Source organism: Borostomias antarcticus, assembly GCF_949987555.1.
Source record: "Borostomias antarcticus genome assembly, chromosome: 11".
Classification (NCBI taxonomy): domain Eukaryota; kingdom Metazoa; phylum Chordata; class Actinopteri; order Stomiiformes; family Stomiidae; genus Borostomias; species Borostomias antarcticus.
In genome coordinates, this window is record NC_140244.1 from 5,149,343 (window position 1) to 5,165,213 (window position 15,871).

The window sequence follows — 15,871 nt, forward strand, 5'->3', positions numbered from 1 at the left end:
CCCCAGCTTCCTGTGAACTTTAACCTTTCTTTCTGACGGGGGGGGGGGGGGGGGTCTTATTTTTTCATTTCAATGTGTATCTAAGAGGTCAATTTCGCTCATTTTCTCATGGCTTTTGAAACATACTATCCAGCTACGCTTCGTACATATCTCGACCACACGTGATGTTTCAAAACACAATAGAAATGTGGTTAAATTCTCTTCCTGGTCTCACATGCTCATGTTTTCCCCAGCGAACCCCCTCCCCCAATGGAAGCGCAGCTCCCCGTATGGTCAGACGATAGAAGCGGGCATGTTGAAATCGAAATGGATAGGCGACCTACAAAACGGAGTAGCTGACATCAAGTACATAAGTAATTGTAAATTATTTTATGAAATGTGACGGCATTTATTAGAAATTATTTTATGAAATGTGACAACTCTGGAGAACGAATTTGCAGCGTTAAATGTCTGTGTGCGTTTCACCATACAAATGCCATTTATGTAGTAGTGCAATAGTCAGTTGTTGCAAGTCGAGTCACTAAATGTCGAGTCCGAATTTAGTATGCTCGAGTCCAAGTCATCAGTGCTCAAGTCGAGTCGCGAATAGCATACTCAAATCGAGTCAATCCTGGACTCGAGTACTACAACACTTGCATAAGTCTGCTTTACATAACGTGTTTTTACAGCTTAATCTAAATACAGTGAAACGTGCATGTCTGTGACAAACTAGAATTTGTACAAGTCTTAGTACAATCTTGAAATGATACAGAAAGGCCATTTTGTGAATTCGTTTTATTGAACGTTTTATTTATTAATTCTATTTGTGCATTAACTGAATCCCAAACAATCCCCCCCCAAAAAAAGAAACGATAACATGAACATGATTTAGAGCAGTGATTCTCTTCCAGTGACAGGCGGATGGGAGGGGGATAAGGTTAAAAAACAAAACAAAACAAAAGCCACAGAAAAAGGCACAACCAGCCCTAGCTGCTCCCCCTGGGGCTTCCTGAAGCGCTCCGGCTAGTGGATCTCAGCCCAGCAGGGCCACCACCAGGCCCTGGGGGGGGGGGGCATCTGAAAAAGCACTCTGGGGAAACTCCACACCCAAACTTATTTCACCCTCCAGTCTCCAGCCCTTCTCAGTGCAGTTCCGATCCAGGGGGGAAGATAGGGGGGGGGGTATAAGTTGACCAGAACCAGACAAAGAAACACTACCATATCTCCAAGGCTCCACTCAGTCTCTGGCAGCTCTATTTAACTGCAGTACAACCATTCCCATACCAAGAAAAAGAAATATCTATTATGTACAGAGAGAATAAGTTTCTTTCCCAAGGTCTGTACAATTTGGGGCCTCTATACATTATTTACGTCATCTTTACTGCAAGAAACTGAATACAAAAGAAAACGTACTCAAAAACATAAGCTGCAGAAGAAAAAAAAACAACATCTCCATTACTCCTCTGTCCCTTAAGTTCAGGCCTCTTCAAAACACTACCAGTGACTTCAGGCCCCTTCAAACACTACCAGTGACTTCAACATTCAGGACAAAGTATGGACACAGACTGGTCTCTAAAGTCTGAGCATTGTCCTACAAATTAAAGTTCACATGTCTCACTAATGGGGGTGGGGGGGGGGTGTTGGAGATGGGAGAAAAAGAAATGTCCAGCATGTTTGAAATGCTCACGGCCGGAACTCCAGTTCGTCCACACTTATGACTTTAGCAGGCATGGAGGGAAGGGGCTGCTCCAGGACCTCGGAGCCGAACCACTTGGCCAGGCCGAGAGGGGGGGTGCCCCCGCGTCTCTGGGAGTGGTGTGTCCGGTGTGGGCCGTGGTTCTGAGATGGAGGGCCTGGGACTGTCGGATGCAGTGCTGTGGAAGAGAAGAAACTCGGTCAGCTGGGGCCGTGACATCAGGGGACATGTTTTTTTTTTTTGGGGGGGGAGGGGGGGGTTTTTGAGGGTCTGAATCAGTCCAGTTTGTGTCCAATTTTTTACCGCCTGGTGCCGAGGGAGCTGAGGACTACAGCGACCAGGAGGCCTCATGTGGACATGAGGTAGCTCTTAGGCTACAAACATAAGCACTAATGATTGTACTTTGCACTTCTGTCTATTGGCTTGGGATTGACTCAATTGACATGGCTCATATTGACATGTGTTTTGTGTGGTAAATGATCTATGTGTTCATGTATAAACAGACACAAGCTGATAACTTTTTAACCCTGCAAACAATAGTCCAAATCAGATAAACCATTTAAATTGCTCGGCTCAAAAGCAATTCTTTTTTTTACAATACATCTACATTGACAAATGCAGACAAGACAGATGAGGGTTGAAATTGCACTCGTTATAATGTGAAATGGTACTTCCACTTACTTGGTCTGTGTTGCTGCTGGAGTTGCTGCTGCATAGCTGCTAGCTGCATGTGTGTGGTGGCTCTGGGGGGTAGGAGAGGGTGCCCTGCTGCCCCCAGGGGGTAGAGGGGCTGTCCCAGCAGGGCTGGGGGTAAGCCTTGGAGCTGGGCGAGGTCCATGTGGGGCGGGAATATACCTGGCGTGGAACACACGACTTCAACGACCGGAAGACATTTCCAATTTCAATCTAATGCGATAGATGGCGTTGAGATAAACCTCTGTGATGCAGTACAATGCTGTAGCTTACTGAACTGTAAATGGTAAATGGACTGCACTTATAGCGCTTTTTATCCCAAGCTCGTTCACACACCCCACACAAGGTGCTAGCCTGATCGGGGGCAATTTGGGATTCAGTGCCTTTGCCCAAAGACACTTTTGACGTGGACAGGAGGAGCCGGGATTCGAACCGCCGACCCCGCGGCCATCGGACGACCCGGCTCCGCCTCCTGAGCCACGGCCGGACCGGAGAGACGCTCCCACTAACCTGCTTGCAGCAGTGCCGGGCCCAGCTGCTGGGGCTGGAGGCCCTGGGCCAGCATCCTCTGGACCACGCTGGGGTGCAGCTGGGGGGGTGGGGGGCGCCCCATGGGGACGTGGGACAGCAGCGGCAGCGGGTAGATGGGACGCGGGAAGGGGGGCGGCGCCCCGGGGGACGCCAGCGCGGGGGTGTGGTGTCCGGCGGAGCCGGGCCGGGGGCGCGCCTCCTGCTCCTTGGGGGGCCGGTGCTGGGAGAGCGGGGTGGAGCAGAGCTTGGCGCAGCCGGGCTGAGACCCGTGACCGTCCATCCCGTCCATGAAGGGACCGGGGGAGCTTCCGTCTGGAACGGAGACGTCACCCCAAGAACCAGTTGAGAACGAATTTAAGATATAGAACGTGCGCTTGGTAAACGACCCCTAAAAGCATCCCCTAAAGAGTCACTCAAAATGGAGACGGGGACCGAGACTCCCCACAAGACCAAGATGGCGCCACAGGTGGCTACCGCGGTGCGTTGACCGTTTTTGTTCATTTGCATTGTCCCGTCTAGTCCTTGCACCCTGTCTAACATCGTCTCCATCGGTGTTATAAACCAACTGACCAGAACAAATTCCTAGTATGTGTAAAAACTACCTGGCTAATGAAATTATTGACAAACCGATACGGGTTTAAAAAAAAAAATCACGAAGAGTCCGTTCTGGAGAGGAAATACCTTGTTGAGAGTTCGCAGCGTCCTCCTTGCTCTCCGGTCGACTCCCTAACTCGTCTCGACTTTTCTCTTTCGTTTCATACATCTTCCGGATCACAGATGTGGGAGTAAAGGAGGCAGACAGCTGTGCAACACACACACACACAAAAACCATGTTAACAAGGAGCTGGAAACAAAAATGGCAGTTATGGAGCAAGTGTTCAACCATGTGACCAAATCAACCATGTGTAAAATATAACGTTGGGCAAACCAAAGGCCGCCGCCCGTCTGAGACGGCGTGCATGCACACCCACCACGGTGACCGCGTTGCCGGGCGAGTTTCTGCCCGCTTGATGAGGGCCCGGGACAGGAGACCGGTTCATTCGTGGTTGTTGTCTGTGGAACACCCCCCCAAAAAAAACAAAACATGAACGCCTCGGAGAACATCCATCAGGGTAACTGTCAATTTAAATAAATACGTTACACACACATCCCACGAGCAGAGTCTTGCTAATAATAACAACCTGTTCACCACACAGCCGCCGACAGTTAAGAAACATGTTTAAATTGACGGGAACGCTTGGTTGCCCAGACTTTGGAAGAAGCAAAGACTAGGAAAGGATATTGGTGTGAACTTTTAAAGCCCTAAACGGCCTGGACCCCTGTACCTCTCCGAGCTCCTGCATCACCACACCTCAGCTAGAGCCTTAAGGTCTGCTGACCAACTGCTGTTGGCGGCGCCTAAAACCAGACGCAAGTCTAGAGGCGACAGGGCCTTTGTGGCGGCTGCCCCCAGGCTATGGAACAACCTGCCCGTCCATATTAGAACCTCCCAGACTCGAGTTAAAAATCCTCCCTAAAGACCTCCTTTTCTCCCTGGTATTTTAACCAGTCTGTGCTCAAGCCTCGTTTATGTTCAATGTCTATTGTTTTGCTGTAATTTCCTTGTTTTATTGAGAGATGTTTTCATCTAGGACCCACCTTTGTATAGCACTTTGGTCAACTGCTGTCGTTCTAAAAACATGCTCTAGAAATATATCTTGATTGGATCCTTGCTGGTGCTGCTCACCTGTTGCGGAAGGCCTTGTCCTGGAGCTGCTTGCTGTAGGCCATGGGGAAGGACTGGGCATGCAGGGCCAGGTCCTGCTGATACACCAGCGCCTCCAGGTCGGCGTGATCCACCCCCATAGACAGCAACCTCATCTGGACACCACACGCAATTTCAGGAAAACGCGCACACGCAAGGGAACGTGACAACAGAACAAGCATATAATGGAAGGTGGGGTCCTACCTGCTGCTGCATTGGTCCGGGACTCATGGCCCGATGCATGTCTGGGAACGGCTCTGCCAGCATGGGCGGGGGACCCACAGGAAAACCTGAAATAAAAACAAAAAACAAGACGCTTTAGGCCCGGACACACCAACCCCATAGTCTGCCTGCCTGTAGAATGTTCTAATCGACCGCGAAAGTCTTTCACTTTGCACAAACCGGACTGCCCGAGCCAACTAGTAAAATTAAGACTGTTTACCAAGCTAAAGAGACACCTGGGTGTGAGCAGGCTGTCCCCCTTTGAGATAAAGGTGTGCGTGTGCGCATGCATACATCTATGCATGCATGCCTGCATACACACACGAACAAATGTTCCTTTAAAAGGTTAAGGTTATCAGTCAATGGTTTTTAATATAGCCCATACACATTTTTGTTTGAGCCGGAATTCTCTTGCCGAGCATAAAGAAAATAAAATCAGATTATGTAGTAAACACAAAGTAAGCGCAAATTAACTGAGGTGATTTTGACAGACCGGCCGTCTGAACTGGTCAGTTGGTGCATCCCAGGTTTCGACGACAAGTCGTTCATCTTAAACCAGCACCTTACAACGCTCCGCTAGAACCCGTCTCCCAGAACGCCGCGGCCCAGCGAGTTTACCTGCTGCCGGCTGCATGCGTCCGCTGAAGTAGTCTGGTGACGGCGCTCTCTGGGGGAAGAGGGGGGGCGAGAGGCCCCTGTGCTGCAGCAGACCGTGGGGGGGCCCGTGCGGGGGGCCGTGGGCCTGGGGGGCGTCGGGGCTGCCCAGCAGGCTGCTGAGGAGGGCGGGGGAGCCGCTGCGTGGTGGGGGACGCTGGGGGCCCAGGAGCTCCTGAAAAACACACGACACACCTCGGCTTACAAGAGGGCCCCGAAAACACCAGCACTCTGCCCCCAAAGAGGCTCTACTCCTACGACAACCGTCATTAGCATCTGTCCAACTTGCATGTACCCCTAATTCAGAATCAGAAAACTTTGTCGTGACATAAAATCGTCTTGGACATCTTAGGCTCAACAATCAACACAATGAACACGACTCAAGAACATTCAGTACATCCCTAAAACCAGCACAGGGAATCATTAAAAATAGAGCATGATACTAGACGACTATCATGTGCTACCATCATCTGATTTGAACGTTAATTTTTAATCCATTAGTCCATTGTCTTTTTTTTCTTCTTAATTATTATATTGTACTTTCATGTATTTTAATTGTATGTTTCTATTGTATTACTTTGTATTGTATTAACTTTGTGGGACCCCAGGAAGACTAGAAGCTCATTCATGTGTCTAATGGGGATCCTTTAAAAAACAAACCCCCCTATATATATATATATACACACACACACACACACATATTACAGCAATGAACTAGATCCCCTGCAGCACGTAAGGAAAGTCAACCTGGAAGATGTTCTTCTGTGGCGGGGCAGGCACGTGGGCGTCTGGCAGGGGCATCAGGGCCGGCTCGGCGGGCTGCTGCAGCAGCTGTGGAGAGCGGGAGGAGTTGGGAGCAGGTGGAAACCAGTTCTAGACACGCATCTCGACACCCGTCCACTGGGCGTCTCAGTAGCTGAATGCGTGTGGCTGCGGTTCTCAAAACGCACCGGGCCAATTCAGATCGATTAGGCCTTACGTGTATGAGAAGGTTGAAAAATGTCACTTTTTCAACCATACCAAGACTTGGTTATTAGGATGATTACTAATGAGGAGAGCCAATGGACAGCCTAGACCAGCCAAGCACACCCGCAGCTCTGAGACCGCCCACTGAGACGGAGAACAACAGAACGGGGGCGAGAGAAGAAATGGTTCTGAGTGCAAGAGCCGTCTTCAGACCCGGGTCTAAATGAGACCACACCAGCGCTAGAATCCAACTCTAATGTAACACAAAGCTCATGTAGATCAATGTAGCATGGAGAGCGAAACCCTGACAGTTTTGCAGACAAATTCAAGACACTGACTTGCAACCAGAACATTTCTGTCAAGGTTTTTTTTTTTTTTTTTTTTTTTTTAAATACCATTTGGAACTCAAACACCACAAAAAAAAATCCCATAAGTTGCAACTCATCCACACAAATTTATGCCCATCACTTTTTCAGACCTGACGACTACGAGTGTTTAAATGTGACTGTTAAGTCAGTTAGAAGTGTGGCTTGCCATGCAGCACACGGTTTAGCCTAGGCCCAGCATGTTAGCGGTCAGTCAAAGCAGCCCGTTAGCAGCACATCCACGATACCTGAAGCGGCATGCTGGGTAAAGCGGTTTATACGTCTGGAGGCACACTTACGTTGTTGGCGTTGGTGGGGTGGGTGGGCAGAGTTCCACTTGCCTTCATGCTGCTGACCAGCTTGTTGAAGGCGGACATGTCTGGGTCGCGCGGGCGGCCGCGCGGCCCCCCGGTGCTAGAGCCGCCCGTTAGCGCCTCCTCCAGGTGTTCCGCCATGAACGGCGTGCCGTCCCCCCGGTGGCGAGCGGGCGGCGCCTTCCGGACCTGCGGCTCGCAACCCACCTTGAGCCCCTTCAGCCCTCCCTCCACCTCCTCCAGAGACAGCACCACGCCTGAATGAGCTGGGACAGGACACGGCCACCGTTAACATCCACAGGTCTGTCTGGAGCTCGGGGCACAGGTACAGTTTAAAGGAGTAGTAAAGGGAAAAATCATGTTTAGCCCCGTTTTAAGGTTACTTATGATCATATACAATGGTTCCGTTGACAAAACTAGTACTTTTGACACAGTCTGATAATTGCTCTACCACCGTTTTGGTCATACAATGGTTGTGGGTGGGCACTGTGAAAAATCATTCAAAAAACATGTTAAACTCTCAATTTCAAAGACAAAAACTCACCGAGGTGTTAGTTGGTGTTCTGACATAATTCGCCATAAAGTAAGATTCTAGTTCATCTGGAATGGCTTTTTAAAATATTTAGCATAGAACTATTTAGTCGCAGCACATGTGTGTAAACTTCTGCAAACTACAGTAGGTAGCCTAACAACAAACAATAGCTACCGTTAAGTAGTTCCGCTTCCTGAATCCCCTCTGCGGATTGATCTACACATCTACAACGGTCGCGTTAATACAAGTCAATGGATTTCATAAAATGATCAATAAAACCCTACAGGATTCATACTTTGCGGCGAATTTGATGTCAGAACACCAATGGACACCAATTACCCCCTCGGTGAGCTTCTTGTCTTTGAAATCGAGAGTTTAACATGTTTGAATGATTTTTCACGGTGCCCATCCACATCCATTGTATGACCTAAACGGTGGTAGAGCAATTATCAACTTTCTCAAAAGCGCTAGTTTTGTCAACGTTTTGATCTGAACCATTGTATATGATCATAAGTAACCTTAAAACAGGGCTAAACATGATTTTTCCCTTTACTACTCCTTTAAGGACCATGCCGGTCTAAATATGTGATCTCCTTAAACTACAACCCAACATATATCACATTACTGCAATTAAATTTTCCGAAGCAAAGCTCACGTTAAAAGATTTGCGTTTTGCTTACACTTCACTTCAAAAGTGGAACGTGATGGCTTTTAAAACTTTTTATTTTTAATTGTTCCCTCGTTGCACTGACAAACTCGCCCCAGTTAATTTCAAATAATTTTCAACTTTTATTTTACATTATTTTCGTTTGAATCCGTTGAACTCCGGCGCTATATTCTAATTGGCATAGGCTCCCAAAGAGGGTTAAAACGAAAATAATAACTACTGAAAATTATTTGAAACTAACCGGGGCGAGTTTGTCAGCAAAACAAAGGAACAATTTAAAAATAGTTTAAGGAGATCAAATCATATTTAGACCGGTATGGTCCTTCAACACACAGGTCTGTATGTACGCCGTCTGGTTACAGGTACTGTTAACACACAGGTCTGTATGCAGTTTGGATTCAGGTACAGTTACCCCATACAACACAACTGCATGGAGTCTCAACTCAAACAAAAGGTCAATTAAGTGTTGATCAAAATCTAAGTCTTTTCTTCGATTACTAGACTATAAGACTAGAAAACGGGGACGTGCGCAGTCGTTTATCAGTCTATACGTAGGGCTATTATCACAGAAGCATACATTTGATTTCATTTAAATTTTATTTTAAACGTGCGATGAATTATAATGATAGACCGATAATGATAGACCGATAATGATAGCCAATGAAATGTTAAGAATTGCTTGGGAGGAGACAAGAGGTGGATGTCACTGTCAGAATATGAACGAAATTCATTCGTAGTCAGGCGTAGTAGACTATTTTCTATGGCCCAAGCCTACTATCCGAATTAAACGCATAGTTAATGTCCTCGTTGTGTATGAGAAAGATGTAATGTGTCTTGCATAGTGTGTCTTGTTGTGAAGGGAGTCGACCATATCAAGATGCCTGTAATGCACCCTTCGGAAATTGGAGAACGACTAAGATCTCAATACAGCTTTCTTTCTTTTTTGAGGGGGAGGGAGGAGAGAGATATGAGCGAAAATATTCTAAGCTCACATGCTCTGATCATTCAAACTAAACACCGACCTGTATTCTTCATACGTAGTTGATTCGTTTGCCTGTTTTCTTATTACATGAAATTAACACACAAAGCTTATATCCTTCTGACCCCTCATTTATGCCGTGGTCAAACTTCAGGTTCTCTCGCTGAGGGGAGCGGGTGTCAGCCAACTCGCTATGCTATTGACGAAAACACGGAGTTGGTTGCGAAGAAAAACATGTCTCCTTAACAGCTGGGAAAGTTGTGAGCCACTTCGATCGTCTTTGAAGCCAGACAAGTACACTTTCCTCACACACACTACAGGCTATAAGGCTATTCTACACTTCTTCCATTAAACAAAATAAATCACATCTAGATCTTTGCCAAGTAATAAGCTGTAAAGACAGGCTGAACTACTGTTTTGGGAAGAACGAAATGAGTAGCCCTGCGCAAAGAGTGCAAACTGACTGCTGCCGAGTGGTTGGGAAATCTGTTTTAGACTAGTCGTATAGTCGGTTAGTGGTTGGGAAATCTGTTTTAGACTAGTCGAAGTCGGTTGAGAAATCCGTTTTAGACTAATCCGATTAGTCGGTTGAGTGGTTGGGAAATCTCTTTTAGACTAGTCGTATAGTCGGTTGCAAAACCACCACCTAATCGTCAGTGCAAATAGTCGCTGCGCACCTCCCTACTAGAAAGTCTTATTTTCTAGTAGTTTTCAAGAACAATTTCTGACTCCGCCAGGAGCACCAGTCTGCTGAACTCACTGCTCTCCCGTAACCGGGCCTTGTTGACCGACAGGCTGGACAGGAGGGGCTTCAGGTCGATCTTGGCTTTGTGCAGCAGCTCCAGGATGTCCACCTTGTCCTTGCGCTCCGCTGACTGGATGGGTGTGAAGTACGACACCGGACCTTGGCCCGGCGAGACACAGCGCGGGTCCAGCCCTGAGGAACACAAACTCTTTAACATCTACCAATCTCCTGACCGGTCAAAATGTTGCTTCGGCACTGGACCCAGGGTTCCCACTCCAAGTCAAATTCCCTCACTTTCCCCCAACTTTCAATGACTAAAAAGTTGAATGTTCATGACCTATAAAGTCATGGATATAATGGAACTGGAAAATCTGTTGAACAGGAAGGGAATAACGGGCGCTGAAAAATCAAGATAACAACCACTCACGCAATACAGGAAATGCAGATAAAGAAATATGCTGCATGGAAGAACGTTACATTTTGATAAACGGCAATTAAAATTTAAACACGCTACAAGCCAAATTCTCTGATATTCCATAACTTGACCCCAAAAAACGATCAAATCCCCTGACTTTCCATGTCTGGAACAGACTTTAAAAACCCCATGACCCATGGGAACCCCGTGGAGCGTCCGGTCCCAGCGCCCCCAGGCCCTAGCGCCCCCCAGCTCACCCGCCAGCCTCTCCAGCTCCTCGTGGGGGGTGGAGCGCAGGCTGCTGGACCGGCTGCCGGACGGGCTCAGGTTGCTGGAGAACCAGCGGCTGAACCGGCTGGCCGACACCGGTCCCTCCCCCAGGACGTCCTCGATCATCTGCAACACACACACACACACAGGTGAGACAAGAGCAGCCGGTCCCCAAGGGCAGACTGAAGAGTGAGTGTCGGAGGACAAAGACGGGGACTTACGTTCAGAGCTCTTTCCACCTGCAAAGCACAGTGTGCTAGAAGTGTTTTTTTGGTGTGTGTGTGTTTTTAAGGGATGCACTGTTAAGTTTGCCGTTTGTAGGCGTTAACTGCGTTTTTTTTTTATATTTCTATTTTGCCACTTCTGTATTTGACTCTATTAGGTTCCAAGTGTGGTAAAAACTTGATGGGCATAAATTCATATTATTGAACTACATGCTGTAAAACAAACGCCAAGGCACAAATAACCCCAAGGCACAAATAAAAAAAAGCTGTGTCCAAGTTTCCTAAGAGTGCCAGTGCCACCACTCCCAACACAGCAGACAGTCCTAGTGAGAAACCCAGACACACCCAAGGGTGGTTGGAAAAGGACCCCAGTGCAGGTAGAGCATATTCCATTCACTCAATATTGAAGCCTGTAGACTAATTACCATATATGTCCGTTCAGATTTTTTGGGGGGAGAGCTTGGTCAGTAACAGTAACAAACCATCCTAATAATATTTGTGTGAATGATATACATCACTTACAAGTACACAGTCTTCCATGTACTACTATGTATTTAACCCCCTTCTGAAATAAGTCAGTAGATGGACACCTGTAAATGTGACTTATGGTTATTGGTCTGTCGTCCTCTGATAACTGACAACCAGGCAGTGGCCCAAACCAGCAGTGCTCCCCAGGGACTCACCGACGCCAGCCCGGGCATGGTCTTCTCCAGGTTGAAGAACTCGTTGAAGTCGAAGTCTCCGGACGTCTGCTCCGGCAGAACCTCCGGCTGGGGGACCTCCTGATCCGCCGACGACTCCCGGACCACGTCTGGCTCCTCGGGCAGCCCGCCGTTACACTCCACTACTGCGCACACACGCACACAAAAACGCATTTCAGACAAAGGCAACACAATGTGCTTTACAGAGAAAAGGGGAGGAGGATGTACAAACTGACGCACCCCTAATTTTCCAGAGGGAAGAAAAAAACCAACAGCACCCATTTGAGCCAATATAGGAGAACTGTAAAAATTCTTCCCTGACCTCTCGACAAGACGGTCGAGCAAGCTCCTGGAAAATGTTTAATCGTAGATAGACAAGATACAGTCGATAAATAGTTAGAAACGTTGCCTACATAGTAGGCCACTATATACGTACACGCGCACACTTTAATCCAACCATGGACAGCTAATGGACCATGCGGATAGGCAGCTTTCCAAATGACTTGATGGTTAAATTTTTTGAACATTTTAAATCACAGCATTCTAATGAAAAATCAATTCTATACGGCTCTTTATCTAGTGAACATGACTGAATTTCATTTATTTTGACAAAACTTTCCACATGCCTTCTCTCACGGAATCCGCTGGCTTCCTGGAACGCTTGGACCTGCGCCTGTCCTCCTCCAGGATCCTGTCGTCGAATCCGATGAGCTCGATGGTCTCTGACTGGCTGGTGGGGCCTGCGGAGAACCACTCTGGCTCCTCCTCAGCGTATGAGTCATTCCTTCTCCTCTCGCTGAAGACGCGCTTGTCACCAAAGTCTCTCTGCAGGGGACAGGAGGGACAAAACCACTGGTGACGTCAAGAGTCGACACATGATCAGAATCCCAAACGGGTTTATTGCCAAGCAGCTTTTCACATAAGAGGAATTTGCTTGGGACTGCTGTTGTCGGGGCGGCTGTAGCTAAGGAGGTAGAGCGGGGTTGCTGGTTCGAATCCCGGCTCCTCCGGACGACGTGTCGAAGTGTCCTTGAGCGAGACACTGAACAACAAATTGCTCTCAATGAGCAGAATAGCACCTTGCATGGCAGCTGCCCCCATTGGTGTGTGTATGCGTGTGTGGATGGGTGAATGAGAGGCCTTCATTGTAAAGCGCTTTAGATGAAAGCGCTATAAGAGAGCAGTCCATTTACCACTACTATAACAACAAGTGCCAGGACAAGACAGGCCAGTGTATTAAAGTGGCAAATACGATCATTGTTAGACAAGGATGAGATGATGAAACACATGGGCCATTAACTATAAAGATGGTTCAGCCATCGAGGCAAACGGCAAAAGCAACTGTAACTATCCATGTCCAGCTGGAGAAGAAAGCGGCAAACTCACCCTGAACCTCTTGTCCTTGTAGTCCCTCTCCCGTTCCCTCTCCTTCTCCACGCGGCCTTCCCTCTCGAAGCCCCGCGACGCCGCCATGATGCGTCCGCTGCCGATGCGGCGGGCCCCTCCCAGCCGGAGCGTCTCGTTCTCCTTGTTCTCCAGCGGGCTGACGGGGCGCCGGATCTGGGGGGCGGGCGCCGAGCTGCCCTGGCAGCCTCCCCCGAAGCTGCGCCGCTGGGGACTGAGCACCACATCCAGGTCGTCCTCCTTTAGCCGCTCGCGGGGATCTGGAAAAACCGGCCCCCACCCACCCGGCCCCGGGGGTTATTCAAGGCCTCTCCGACCGGCCGACGCGCAACACGAGTCCGGTGGTCACGACAAGACACGTAGGGCGTCGTGGCGAAGTGGCTGGCGGCTTAACAAAAGACTTTTGTTTACCTGCAATTCTACGTTTCAGGGGCACTCGGTCGTCCGCGTACTCCTTCTTATAACCTTCCACGGGGGAGCTGCACTCGGAGGTGGGGTAGAGCGAGGCGTGCCACTTCTCCGGGTCCCACACGCCATCACTAGAACACCAAATACCAGTTAGACCCGCGCAGCAGACTCGAACACACACTTTCCAAGCAGCGCTGATAAACCAGACTCGAGTTGTTTTGGAGAAAGTTGAACCAGTATCGAAGGGCCTCCTTGTCTCACCTGTCATATCTTTCAGCGAGGCACTCAGGCCTCTCATTGGAGACGGGGTATTCTTTTATTTCCAGAAGCTCCTCCTGTGAAAGAGGGAAGTGTGCTCTGCTCAATTTCACTGTCGAGCCATGTACACGGCTGTGCTAGTCATTTCACACAAGTGATGCGTTTTTAGTACCTTAGTGTATCTGTAAGCAGATGGTGCTGCTGCTGCAGGCTCCTTCACAGAGTCCTTGGTGGGATCCATAACGATGTCCCCGTTCTCTTTCTCCTCAACACAAGCATCCTTCTCCATGACTCTAGCTTCTGTGCTCCTGCTCTAGTAGTAAACCTATAGAAAACGCACGTCTACAGTGTTAGCTGCATTTAAAATACTTTGATAGCATTAAAGAAAATTATAATAGACAAGTGGACATTTAGAAACAGATCAAATAACATTGGAAACAATCTAATACTAGAAACAATCTAAAGAACAACACTAGAGTAAAAGACCATAAAACTGATGTTGATTTATGCAAATTATGTTGATAGAGAAGTGACTTATTAGAGAAGTGATTGGATTTTGCAGAATTCTCTCAAGTCGTATCTAGCTAGCTGTGGGGGCAAACGGAGCAGAGGAACACAATATAGTCAAGGCTGCTCTTGTGTTGATTGACGAACATGAAAATCTGACGACACTTGGCATATCTGATTGAGGGGGAATGTGCCGGCTGACTCAAAGACATCTTCCGAGATAGAAAATGCCGTCCAGCAATAATATAATAAGCTATACGTTTGTAATTTCTAACTTTCCCCAATTCTTCGATGACTAAACAGTTATACAGAAAACGGACAAATCCGGAGGACATGCATACGCGTTGGCGTGACCGGGCTGGATGGTGTCAGCCTGGCAGCGATTTAGTGAACCAACTTGGTTAGTTGAATTGGTTAATGAGCACAACCTGCGTTTAATTAGAGCGTGACGACATGATTGACTGAAGGACAAACTTGGGGATAAAAATAATATGCCCAAGTTTAAATAAATAATAGCCTAGCTTAAATATAAAAGCTAGCTAGCTAGCCCGCTAGCTAGCCAACAAGTCAGCTACAATACAATAGGATAAACCAAACCTGTTAGCAAGCTAGCTACCACCACAACCAAGCATAATGTCGATAAAGCTAACGAGAGGACTAGCACTAGCCAGCTAGATTTTAACGTACCTTACGTTTCAGAACAAAAGCCAAGTGAAACGTTTGCAAACCAAACGGTAAACATTTACTTACAATGCGGTTGGCTTGCCAACGTTTGTAGTCGATTGAGATGCTAGCTAGCTATGTTAGCTGGCTAGCTAACCTAGCTAGCTCCTCTTTGGCTTGTTAGCTATGCTAGCTAGCAAGCAGAGGATAATGCCTCCCAGCAACTGCGAGATTTCTAGCCGGTAAAGGATGATTTGTACAGCGCCGGGCGTCGTTGTTAAGTTACCACAAACAAGTATGCAATTAATTTACTGGTGTCCCAATGGGACTTAGAATTAATCTCGAATAACGTCTCTTCTTTCTCTGTTTCCTCGGTCGTAGCAGCGATTTTCCTCTGATCACCGCTTCAGAGCGAGGGTCCTTGGAAGGATTTATATAGTGCCAAAGTGCCCACTAGCGCCTTTGAAAAAATATGATAAAGTCTATACATCTATTTTGGATCCGTATATTTTAGATTATTGTGTTTAATTTGAATAACGCCATCTACATGCTTGAATGGTTGTACATAACTTATTTTTCATCTATAGAGTTGCAGAGTGAATCTGACATACATGTGCCCGTGTGCCCGGCACTGATGGGGCAGCTACTTGTAGTCATTCAGGAGTAGGTACGGCACGGTTGCCTGATTTTTCTTTGGTTCCAGATAAATACTCGTTGCAAAACCGTGCTGTCGTAATATAAAATTATACATTGGATATTAACTTTAATCACAGAAGCTGCAATTTATCATAATTTCGTAATCTTCGTAGGCTTTTACATAATTTGCACAGATTATTTTAACCGGAACCTTTGTTTTAGATTTTTGTTTTGGTCCGACAGTATATGTAGCGTTGTTCCTTATCAGCAGTACGCGCGACAGTTGATTAGTTTCCCA

General features: G+C 47.5%; 1 protein-coding gene across 1 annotated transcript; it reads right to left on the reverse strand.

Moving 5' to 3' along the window:
- Window positions 1-120: 120 nt before the first annotated feature.
- Window positions 121-15,324, reverse strand: eif4enif1 (eukaryotic translation initiation factor 4E nuclear import factor 1). Its single transcript, XM_084445537.1, has 19 exons — window positions 15,025-15,324; window positions 13,940-14,092; window positions 13,771-13,844; window positions 13,513-13,640; window positions 13,084-13,361; window positions 12,324-12,522; window positions 11,680-11,843; window positions 10,760-10,898; window positions 10,103-10,279; window positions 7,150-7,430; window positions 6,267-6,350; window positions 5,484-5,694; window positions 4,848-4,933; window positions 4,626-4,759; window positions 3,871-3,952; window positions 3,581-3,701; window positions 2,879-3,211; window positions 2,357-2,530; window positions 121-1,853 (listed from the first exon to the last, which is right to left on the reverse strand). Exons 2-19 carry the CDS (start codon window positions 14,054-14,056, stop codon window positions 1,663-1,665), a joined length of 2,973 nt encoding a protein of 990 aa, XP_084301663.1. The 5' UTR covers window positions 14,057-14,092; window positions 15,025-15,324; the 3' UTR covers window positions 121-1,662.
- Between the last annotated feature and the right edge of the window lie 547 nt (window positions 15,325-15,871).